The sequence below is a fragment of the Ursus maritimus genome, unplaced genomic scaffold, assembly GCF_017311325.1.
Source record: "Ursus maritimus isolate PB19 unplaced genomic scaffold, ASM1731132v1 scaffold_5, whole genome shotgun sequence".
In the NCBI taxonomy this organism is placed as follows: domain Eukaryota; kingdom Metazoa; phylum Chordata; class Mammalia; order Carnivora; family Ursidae; genus Ursus; species Ursus maritimus.
In genome coordinates, this window is record NW_024426663.1 from 1,951,448 (window position 1) to 1,963,877 (window position 12,430).

Below are 12,430 nucleotides of genomic sequence, written 5' to 3' on the forward strand. Positions count from 1 at the left end.
CAGTAACTTGAACACATTAAATATCTTGTTACAATATTTATGCCATTGCTTAAGCTCTTTTCTCTGCACAGTGTCCTCATACTTTACATCCGGATAATATTCTCCCTTTTATTCCAAACCCAGTTCAAGTTCTACCACCTCTACAAAGTCTTCTCTGACTTTTTCAGCCCAAAAGGGGCTCTCCTTTCTCTGAACTTCTGAGTATCACTTCACGTAGTGTTTGTTTTCTATGACGGATATACACTCTCTTTTCATTCTTAACTAGCAGAATCTCAGTTATGTTCACATAGCAGATGGTGTCATAGTTCAGTAGAGGCTAACTCCCTCCCCAGCTCCGGTGAGTGAACATTAATTAGTCTAAGCTAATTGTGGTAATTAACATTTTTCTTGCCAGCAATTGGTTTGGGCAAAGGCTAGAGACCTAATTCTGGCCAATGAGATTTTAGACGCTGTCTTTTGAGAGGCTTCTGGGAAAGGTCTGTCTAGTTTTTTGTTTTGTTTTGTTTTAACAGCTGACTGCAGCTATTCCAAACATAATATGGAGAAACAAAATGTCAAGTTAAGAATAAGAAAAGAAAACTTTTTCCAGAATTCCTGCAGCAGACTTACTTTAAGTCCAGTTGACCAAGGCTGCACTATAAGTTCTTGTTTTAGTCACGACAGAAACTGGGAAAACAACTTTTCAGCATTTTCAGCATCTCTAGAGGGAGGTGGTCTCTGCCACCAGCCACAGCAATAGACTTAAAGCATAAATACAATTTTTTTCTTTATATTCTGGGGTAGCCCCAACTGGAGAGCCTAAAAAAATATCCAGTTAGAGATGCCATTCATAATAGATAAAAATCGAAGTAGGGCTCTTTATATTTTTACAGAATACAATCATAGGAGAAGAATTTTTTGTTCTATCTTTTCATACTATCTCATCTCAGGAAATTAAAACTCTTAATAGTTTTGAATTAAAATGACAAACCATAATACTTTAATAACAATATTAATTAAAAATACCACTAAACTTTCAATATCTTGTTCTATGAAAAACTGTAATGGACATTTTTTTATTTTCCTTCCTGATATCTCGCCTCCTAACCCCCTAGCCCCACCCCTACCTCCCACTCCCACTATTTTTTTGAAAATAGTGCCAATCAGAATTACAGGTTATAGAATTGACAACAATTTCTAAAATTTTCAGTCGTACACGAGGTTTCCAACCAAAAACTACTTCAAAAACCAGATTTATAGTAACAGAAAAAAAGAAGCTAATAAAATTTGTGATTATTTACGTAAGTCCAAATATTTCATAGGAAAACCAGATTATTCTTGTAAAAATTTACAATATGATGTTTTATCAAATCAGATTCTTAGGAATAGTTAATGGCAAAGAATGATCTTTTCTCCTCAGTTAGTGCAGAGGTGAGAGAGCTCCTTCGCCTTTGTGTAAGCTTTCTTTTGATAATATAAAAAACATTCTGTATTATTGCATTTTAAGGCTGGACTCTGAGGTTTCATTAGTTAGCATTAGCAACACAGAGATGATCTATAGATCTCAATTTAACTTGCAGAATAAGAGAGTTGGATATGATTTTCTTTTCTCTTTCTAGTAAAAAGTGTTACATATATATTTTAAAGATTTTATGTATGTGTTTATTTATTTGAGAAAGGGAGCATGAGTGGGGGGAGGGAAGTGGGAGAGAGAGAATCGTAAGCAGACTCTGCAAATTTCACTTGCAATGTTAGTTTTCATTCCCTGGCACTAATAATCAATTTAATGTGGATGTGCTTAATGTAGATATGTGTTGCACCAACATAGCGGTGTGGCTCAAGTGTGTGCTAATGGTGTGGATATGGTAGTGGTTCTTTACAAGGGGAGCCAGAGAGAACACTATGAACTGACTTTGCCTTGCTCCAAGCTGTATAGGAGAGCTTCAGAAACAGGTGTAGCTATAAGAAGATGGACATCTGAATCAAAGGAGAAAGGCAGTGTAGTGTAATAGAATAGTGAACTAGGCATTGTCCTTTTCTACTATTTGACCCACTTCACTTAACTTCTCTAGGCCTGAGTTTCCTCTTTAACTAGTGCTCATGGTCTGGCTTCCTACGGAGGACAACAGTGAGTATCCTTGGAGCAGTTTTTCCTCATTGTGATAACAAATAACCTGAATGGACTTGATCAGGCATAGAGCAGGAAAGTCAGTTTGTTTGATTGCCCTAGGACCTTTCAAATTCAACAAAGGGGAGCCGTTATAGACTCTGGTGAGTACAACTACGACTTGAGTGAGGGAACTGATTACTTGGGCAACTTGGATAGGTACAGATGCCCCCTGGGAGAAAAAAAATCAAATTTAAATTTTATCGGGAGCCCTGGATTGAAATAGTTCTCTCTGAGGTCTGCTGTCAAAAACAGAGAGTGAGGGCTCTAACGAGGAGCTAATCATAATGGGAGGGGGAGTCTGGGCAGATGATTAGAACTTAGATGTACCCAGGACTGCCAGAGATGACTGATGTTGTCGCTCCATGTCTCTGGGGCCTGCTGTCCTCCCAAGATGTAGGTTTGGGGAATAGACTCTGAGCATGTAAAAATGAACTAAAACAGTGGTGACCTAAGAACCAAGGACCAAATTCAACATACAGAATAACCTCTTATCCTTATTGTTTTATTTCTATATGGTTTTCATTATTAAAAAAAATCTTGGCCTCCTAATAAGATTTGGATCAAGTGACATATAAAAAGTAAAAGTGCACGTGACCATATTTGTACTTGACAATGGTGAAGAGGTCTTACCAATTATATCTAATGAACAGAGGTCTAAGTAGATAATCTCTTAAATTTCTTCCAGTTCTAAAATGTTACATTTTATTTCAAAGATGAGAATAACATGTTAGCTAACTTGTACATCTGATTAGTACATTCTTGAACAAGAAAATCTTGATTTATAGTATTTGGCACAAAAGAGTCTTGAACACTTGGGATGTTCGGTAATTAAAGAGCAGATGCTAACAGAATGATAGCTTGTTATCTCGTTCTTGACTTGTACTTACTTGAACTTTCATTTTTACACTGGATTTCTCAATAGCAGTGTACATTTCTCGCCATGTTTGGGGTGTGCCTTGACGGTGATCAAGATGCTAATTACCTGCAAATATTTATTCAAATTCAAAAAGAGAGAAGAGCTGCTTACTATACTATTAGCTTATCTAATAGGTTTATTTTATTTTAATATTTTAGTGGATAAGTTTGATGAAAGTAGAGTTTTTTTGTTTGTTTTGTTCATTGATAAATAACAAGCACTCAGAACAGTGCCTGGAACAAAAGAGGTACTTAATAAACATTTGCTTCATGAAAAAAACTTATATATAAAATGCTAAAAGTGTGAAATTTTTTTCTTGCCTTTATCAGCCATATTCCCTCCCAGAGTAATGAGCTGTGTATATTATTTTAGGATTCCCAATATTTATACTCCCTCCCTATAGGAAGATTTATATCCTTGCCCTTTGCCCTGGCCTTACAGCAAATACTTTGTAGACAGGGTAGGGAACATTTGACTTGCTTTGGTCATTGTACATGAGCATATATGATGTACACCATGTCCCAGCAGAAGCTTGAAGAGTTATTGCATGTTTCTGCCAGTCACTTGCTCTTTTCCTCTCTGCCACGAGAGGAAGACATATTCTAGATAGGGGCTGCTTTTTCAGCCTAGGTACTGGAATAAGAAGGTATGTGGACAAAACCTGGAGCTAATTTGCAGTTGCCAGTTGTAACATGAGTGACAACTAACTGTTGTTGTCACAAGCCAATGGGAATTAATAGTTATTATCTCACCATAACCTGGCCACAGCCTATATGAATTCTGGAGGAATGTGTGAAAGTTAGCAAATAAAAATGATCTTTTTTAAAGTGTAGTATCTTTTTCTTTATAGAAGTATTAAGGCTGTGTTACAGGAGGTAAGGGACACAAGGTTCATAAATGATAAATATCCTTTGGTAAGATTTTAAGATTTTCAAGTTATCCATGTTCTCAGCTATGTGCCCAGGGATGACACAAAATAAAGACTTAGTGAATGTTTAATGCTTGAATGCTTTATTTTTCATTTTGGGGGATAGTAAATAATTAAAATGATTGCTTTTATATTAAAACACCTATGGGGTACATAGAAAAATAAAATCTATAAATTACACAAAATTTTAAAGATAAAGCAGAAAACTCAAAGAAACTGCGTTCAGTCGGATGACTTTGAGCTTCGTCTTCTGTCTTCAGTTCTTCATTCCTCTCTGCTTATAGGGAAATTGGCAAACACCTTGAGAATAATTGTGAAAATATTTCTTTTCACAGTTTAGTGTAATCTCGTCAATTAACCCCTAGTAAAATGGAGTTAATAGGTTAAACTGTCATCTCTTTCCCCACCTTTTGCATAGGAAATTAATCAATCCTAACCTGTGCTAGACTCAAAGGAGTTCCTCTTATGATGGCATTTAGGGCCCTGGGCTGGGTCTTTCTTTAGAGAACTTTATTTTGGAAAGAGGGCATAGGAAATTCTCTTAGGGCAAAGGAAAGTGCCTATTCAGTAACACTCTGAGCTTCTCTGGGTAAAAGCTGTGTTTTATTTACTTTTGTATCCCTGGTACTTGGCTGAAGGCATGGCACACACTAGGTGCTCCATAAATGCTTTTTGGATACATAATGTAAGTTTCCTCTTACCTGTTGGCAGGTAAGATGGATTTAGGAACCTTGAACCTCTCTTATTCTGTGAGCACCAGCCCTCAGAGCAGTGGTCAGGGGAAAGTTTCCACTCAAGGAAAAATCAGGGTACTACTATCTGCTCTATTTTGGCCTGGGCTCTGTGGCTAGGGGGGCCCTCCCACTGGAAGGTGAGCAAGAGGGTACCCGCTGCTCTAGCTGGCAGCAGGCATTCCAGAATAGGAGAATGGATTTGGCATTGTTTATCTTAGACTCCATTGTCTCTTCCAGATGTGGGGGAAGTTAAACAGGGGAAGGGAGGGCTAGAGGCACAACTTAGGAAAAAGATGATTGGAATGCATGTTGAAGCCACCTATCCCCAAATATTCTCTCCATATGCAGGGCCAAGGCACAAAGCAAGAGGGGAGTAGCCAATGGGCGAGGGGATGAGGGGAAGTAACGAACTGAAGAAATGTAGATCTTAAAAGTTTTCATCACAAAAAAATTAGTTTCATCACAGATACTATCCAGGCTTACTGGGTGCGACAGTCATTTTGCAGTATATACAAATGCTGAATCACTATGTTGTACACCTGAAACTAAAATAATGTTATATGTCAATCATACCTCAGTAAAAAACATTTTTTTAAAGCATACTTCCACAAACTGAAAGCAGGTCTTTTTTTTTTTTTTAAGATTTTATTTCTTTATTTGACAGAGAGAGACAGCCAGCAAGAGAGGGAACACAAGCAGAGTGGGAGAGGAAGAAGCAGGCTCATAGCGGAGGAGCCTGATGTGGGGCTTGATCCCATAACGCCGGGATCACGCCCTGAGCCGAAGGCAGACGCTTAACGACTGCGCCAGCCAGGCGCCCCATAAAAAGCATTTTTAATTAAAACAAATAAAAATTAAGGCTAGACCTCAGAAAAAAACTGAAGAAAAGTGATGCCCGTCAGAAAGTTGTGTGTGAAACTTTCTACTAACTACATCAAAAAGACTATTCATAAGAAGATAATTTGACAATTGTTTTATTAAGAAATATATAGTGTCAATTACAAAACAATATGTACACTTTAAAAAGTGCTTACAAATAAATTAAAAATATATTCCATAAATTTAAAAAAATACATATTTTAGCTTTGACAAAGGCACTTCTTCAGAATCTACTTGCATATATATCTCTCTTGTCAGATAATTTTTAAAACTTGATTTACAATACTTCCACAATATTTTGCTTGGAAATTCTTTCAAATTGCTTCATTATATGTACAACTTTTTGTGCACCCCCTTTTGCTTTTATTTCTTCCTTTGTATGTTTTTGGTATGAGAACATAAGAAGTATTAGTACATGTAGAAGAAATGCTTGCCTTTTAAACAGATGTTTACATGCTATTGAGTTCAAGCTTTTCCTGCCTTAACCTTCTCCTTCCCCCTTCTACCTCACGTTTAGATTCTTCCCTTGAAGTAAGGCTTTTGTAGGTGCAGCTGAAAATTACCTCACACAGCCAGTGGCTCAAGCATCACCATTATATCCCCCTCCATTTGAGGAATGTATTTACCCTGCGTTATAAGCCCACATCAAACAATATAAGTTAAGAAACCCTACCATAATCAAAAAATAACTATCAGTGGTCTTTTAAATGTCACAGTTAGAGTTAACATTACATCTACCTAATAAAGATGATTTACTTTGTTGCTATGAAATACAGCCCTAAGGAAGGTGTATTTTGTTTCTATGAAATGCGACTGAAACGACGCCACAGTCCTATTAAGTATGCAACTCGTTCCCGGCATTTATTTGTTGTGACTTCTCTTTTCTTTCTTTTCTTCTTTGCCTGGGTATTATTTATCTGTAGAAGAGAAGAATCAATCGTCAAGACTGTCTCTATATTTAACAACTATCGAATGTCAGGGTTTTCTTGATGCAAATCCATCTCTCAGTGTGTCCCCAAAACATCCGCTCACTGGCTGCTCCTGTGTGCTTTCTCCAGAGGAATGCCCACCCATCTCTCCACCCACCTACTCTCGGTTCAAAGCCAAGCACCACCTCCATTACAAGGCCTCTGCTATTTGCTCAGACTTTTCTTTTGGAAACTCTTCTAGTGCTTCAGAGTGTGTTTCATTTAACGTGGCTCTCACTTACATGTTGTTTTTATTATTGCATCATGGGTATTCCCTGTAATGCTGAGCACAATGTCTTTTACGTAGGAAACACTGAATATTTATTGAGTGACTAAATAAATGACTCAGTTGATGGCTTCATGATCTCTCTGACAAGACCATAAGTTCATCAAGAACACGGTGTATGCCTCTTTATGGATATAATCCAGTAGACCTGTTATTGGGACCCAAAGTGCTCCTCCTTTCTGTCCTTCCCACCACCTACCACCTACATGTGCCACAGACTAGAGAGGAGTTTAAACTTAAAAAAAAAAAAAGATTGTGATAATCTTCCCATATATTCCTTCACCTGAGTTACTCTTGGATAGTGACAAACTGGGCCTTCTAGACACACAGTATTCAGATCAATCAAATTTATCAGGTTACTAAGCAAAAATCTTATAATCTAAAATCTGTTGAATCATAAATATTATTGGTCTTAGACTCTCCCTTTGGGCTTGGGAGGGGCTGAAATAAATTACTCAGACTCTCTTTCTCACATGCTGTCCAGAACTTGAACTGGACTGTCTTCTGTGCTCTTCATACGGATGATGTCACTATAGCCATCTGTAGATTTGCCAGTCTCTTTGATAGAAGGCATAGAGCCAAACAGGTATTTCACATGGCTGTCTGGTATTGAGTTTTTAACTCAAGCCCAATCCGGATGGACCATATGGCTCAATCTTTAATCCCTAAAATAGTGACAGCCTTGGCTACACTGAGACTGAGAAAAGTCACCAGTTAATAGGCAGGCGTAGTCATACATACCTACTCTTGTCTCTTTTTTGTCTTTTTTTAAATTTGTCATCTGGGTGATAAATGCCCTATTTTACTTGCCTGCTGAAATAAATATTTATTGAAGACCTGTTATGTGCTAGGCACTACTCTAAGTACTTTAACATCTATTGACTCATTTAATCCTCATAACACTGTATATGGGATTTGCTAACATGACCCTCATTTTGCAGATGAAACTAGGCGCACAGAGCCTAGAAATGTCAAGTTAGAAGTTTTGGGGCTAGGATTCAAAGTCAGGCAAGACCTTCTCCAGACTTCCTGCTCTTAACTCCGCACTATTGTTTCTATTTAAAGTTACACATCCATTCAAATGCATGTACTGCATATGCAAAAATCCATTATGTAGAGAGACAGCCATACAAGCAATTAAGCAAATATGGGTGGATTTAATGTATAATTTAACATTTTAAGAAAGAAGCACACATTATTAAGTGATAAACCCGAGCAGTGCTGCTCAAAGTTTGGAATGGATAAGAATGTCATTAAGAGCCCATGCATGGGGATTGTGATTTTGAAGGTCTAAGTTGGGTCCTTAGGAATTAGCATTTTGGACAATCACCCTCCCACGCTCGGGCAGCCAGGACGTAGGAGACTCAGGGGCTGAATCTACAGCTTTTAGCCGGCTCATTTGCTCTTGGAAAGATAGGTCCTCAATAAATATCATAACGACTTCTGCAACAAAGTTCGACCTTAACTGTGGTTAATTCCAAGGCTACGGAAAGCGAGAGTCCAATGTATTGGCTTACCTGCATTCCGGAGTAGCCTGGGCACTGGAGAGTGAGCGTAGCATTAGTTCCTATTGCAAAGATTTCCTCGGCGAGAGACGTGCAGCCGTGGGTGGGATAGAAGGTAATGCGTTCGATTTTAGTGAGGCAATCTGGCTGCTCACGGGCGGCAAGGTTTACGAGAAAAGAGAAAAACGCCAGGAAAAAAAAGCCACAAAAAACAGTAAAGAAATAAAACAAGACAAAACCAAAAATCACAGTCGGTAAGAAATAAGTGCAAGGTGCGGGAGGGGCAGCGGGAGCCCCAACAAACTCGCTTTGAGCGGAAGGAAGAGGTCTCGGTTGAGGAGAAGGAGAAAAAACCCACGGGAGCAGGAGGAAGGAGGGCGTTTTGAGAGTGGCAGCGGCGCTGGAGGAGAGAGGACGCGTGCGGTTCGCGCTCCGCCCCAGTCCCGCCGCCCGGGCGGCTGCCAGGAGGCGGCGCCAACAGCCGAGGCTCCGCAGCCCCGGAGACGTTCCCCTGACGTCATTGCCTGCTCCCGATTCCCGATTCGCCTTCCCTCCCGGGGGCGGCGGAGGGGGGAGGAGAACTCTCCCGGAATCCCGCTTACTCGCGAGGGAGGCTTCCTTGCCCTAAATTGGAACCGAAGTAGTATCCCAAGCTGGGCGCCGGCCCAGAGGGTTCCCGCAGCCCGGCGTCGTGACGTGGTCGGCGTCGCCTGGGAGCCCAGCCACCGCCCGCGGTTCTACGCCCCGCAGCACACCCTCTCCCAGGAATGCCTGCTGTCTCTCTGGAGGAAGCCCCAGTACTGACCACCCACCCACTCACCGGGTTTTCACAGTATATGGGGTTGTTGAATTCGGTGCTTTTGGTCTGGAAGAAAAACATATATGACAAGAAAGGTAAAGATGTAGAAATCATAACCCCCACCCCCGCCTGCTCCCAGGTGTAAAGGATGCTCTGAAAGCAGTTTCCGCTTAGGCACTCGCTCCCTGTGCTTCTGTTCTTGTCATTGACAAGGTAGTGAAACACTTTGAGTTCAGATGGTGCTTGCTAGTGTTTGAAACTGGATATCAAAGGACCCTGGGTCCCCCCCCCCCAAACTGGGCACAGTTGTATAGGTCTACACAGGTGAGCAATAATACCATCTCTCGAATGGCCACATCTGCCTTGTAGCCATTCATGCATTTCACACATGTATGCTCTATCCAGAAATTAGAATAATCAGGAAAATGATTACTACAGTATATTACAACTCTGAAGAGCACCTTATCCCTTAATGGCATTCTAAGGCTTCTAGAACACTAAAAAGACCTGAAATGCACCTTTCCCAGGGCTCTTATCTCTAGTTAGGGCTTAGCTCGCAAGAATTCCCTCTTTTTTTACTCTCCTTTCTCTCTCAAGCCCTTTCCCACAGTCTTCTTTCTACCGCACTGGTGGAGCAGCAGTTTGGCAGAGAATAGACGCCTTGGTAGATATGTGTTATCTATCCATGTATGCTCCTCACCAATATCTGCACTCTTACTGTGTGCCAATGTCTAAGTTGTCGTCTGAGAGGCCAATATATTTAAATGTCACTTGTAGAATTTTTTGACAAAATGCTAGGCTATGATTTTTTTCCACATTATTTTTCTTTCCTTAAAATTTAAATTGTAGTTTGTATGTGGGTATGACTAACCTTTTGATGAAAACACACCTATTTTTTAAAAAATGCTTCTTCACTTACCCCATTCATGTATTTCTCCAGGGCTTGATAAATGACTTCCTGATACTTCTTTCTAATCTTCTCAAAGTCACAGTCAGTAAAATTGTAGGTTAGCACCAGCCCTACCAGTTGCAAGATGAAGATTTTCCTGAAAAAAACTGACAGAACAAATAAGTATCAGGTAATGTACTTGGAAACCCAATTCCACCCCAGTTTCACAATAAACTCTTTCCAACCACACTGAATTGCCTTTAGATCTGCAAGGCCTGCCTTAGGGGTATTGTGCCCAGACACCACTCTTTGCCTCTCACTCCCAGTGCACTTGAAGCCCATATTCACCCATGCTGTTGCCTTAAGTTGGAGTCTCCCTGATGCTCCAGAGCTTTCTGGCTCCACATATATAACACCTAAACGCCTACGGGCTCTTTTCTTCTAGGCCAATGATTTTCCTTGATGTCATTCTCTTCCTTTATAGAATTCTGAATTGATTACATGAAAGAAAAAATAGAACTAGCCAAATCTATGGAATTTTCACATTGGTAAAATCATCAGGAATTTCCCTCACCTTCCTCCTTTTTATCTTTCCCCTAAACGCTTGATACGTACCTGAAAGCGCTTTAAGAAACAGATACCTATATTTTTCTCCTACAGGGCCATTTCCGTAGCTAAGCCCCTTTCTTGTTGGAAAAAACACCCCAAAACGGCACCCACTCTAAGAACTAGGTACCGATGGTCATGCATACTGTACACCGTGAGTATTTCTTTTGGCCACTTTCGACTAGTTCTTTCCTTCTGTGGCAACTGAGAGAACACACGTGCTCACTTAATGGGATGCTTTGGAAGGTGGGTACAGCCTCAGGCTTGGGCTGCACTTCCGCGTGAAGGCATTAAAATGCAATAGTGACCAGAATCTTAGGCACGGAGCTGATACGAAGTTGAAATGAATGGGAAAAGATCGGATGGGCGCTCGCCCTCAAAACACTCACTTTTCAAAGCGCCCTTATTAATTTCAGGAAAAGAAGCGCCTACTCTTGGGTGATTGGGGGCACCGCAGGGGCTGCGGTCTTCTCTAGCACGTTCTATAGGTGTCAAGAAACTCTTAGAACCACAAAGCCCAACGCCCATCCACCTTCACAGCCCCACCCTCAAGGCCGGCGAAGGGCGAGCGCGCCAGACAAGCAGCGGGGCCCCACCGCGCCGCGTGGCGCGCAGCCTTGCGCGCGCAGGGAGGGTGCTGTCCAGCGCGCGGCTCTTCCGGAGGCGCGCGGGTTCGTGCGCCCGTGCGTCCCAGGCGCTTAGTCCCGCGCTGCGCAGCCGTGACAGCTTCGGTCGCCTCAGGCCTGAGCACCGCGCGGGTTGTAGGGACAGGAGCGACAACGAGGTGGCGGGCGCGGATTTGTACTTGCAAACCCTCGTTCATCCAGAAAAGGGAGTTGAAGCGCAGCGAAGTGAGTCAGGGAGAGAGCCCGACAGGGTGTGTAGCCGCCTCCTGGGCTGTGGCAACGCCAACAGGGGGTTGAAGGGATGGAAGGCCGACACTGACTGGGCTTCTGGGGGATGAACCCCGCTCCGCCCGAGCTTGGCCCGCGCCGCTCGGGGCTCTCCAGACAACCAGCTCCCCTCTTCCTTCCCTCACCCCCACCCCTTGCGTGTCAGAGCGTGCAGAGCCCTGGTCCTTGGGAAGTTCCTAGGAATCATCGCCGAAGCAGCTGAGGCAGGCAGGGCGCCCCACGTGAGTCCTAGCAAAGGTCACAGGCCACGCGGTGCCTGGGAACAACTGCAGGGGGTGGCGAGGGGAGCGGGAAAAGCACAGACTCAGGGGTGGGGGTGGGGTGGGGACTCAGGCCAGAACTGAACTTTTTCTCATAGAAGGCGCTCAACAGCTGTACCGGTACGCTAGTTAGGGCCTGGAGATAAAGACTGCGGCGCTAACCCGAGTCATGGAAAGGCGCTGATTCACCGATGACTTCCAAATGGGCTTTTCTGGAATCCTCCAAGTTCAGAGTTTTTTTGTCATGGCAGCATCCCCTGGGAAAGAAATCTCGCTGCCCCTCTCCCCCATCACCAACTTTTCATGGTGTCGTGGGATGATGCCAAAGCTTGATTCTTCTGCTGTGACATCAGAGGTGTTTCTGGTCAGCAAGCAGGAGCTAGAGATAGATTTCTTCACTGGGTTGGGATATGCCGATGGGAGTAGGGACAGAAGGAAGCAGCCCTCCGTGAGGTTCAACCTGCATTTTTCTAGGGTATAACCGAATTGTCTCCCATCCTTTGCTTTTTCTTTTAAAACTTGGCATCTATGTGGGTCTTTGTAGAGATTATGCAGACAGGGTGCCTCCTCCTCAGGCTTCCTGGAAGCCATCTCTTT

General features: G+C 42.3%; 1 protein-coding gene across 1 annotated transcript; it reads right to left on the reverse strand.

The window, feature by feature from the left end:
• Positions 1-5,610: 5,610 nt before the first annotated feature.
• On the reverse strand, positions 5,611-11,482 carry LOC103675809 (thymic stromal lymphopoietin). Its single transcript, XM_008704941.1, has 5 exons — positions 11,192-11,482; positions 10,084-10,233; positions 9,186-9,230; positions 8,378-8,512; positions 5,611-6,523 (listed from the first exon to the last, which is right to left on the reverse strand). The coding sequence occupies exons 1-5, from the start codon at positions 11,480-11,482 to the stop codon at positions 6,407-6,409; spliced, it is 738 nt and encodes a 245-aa protein (XP_008703163.1). The 3' UTR covers positions 5,611-6,406.
• Positions 11,483-12,430: the final 948 nt, after the last annotated feature.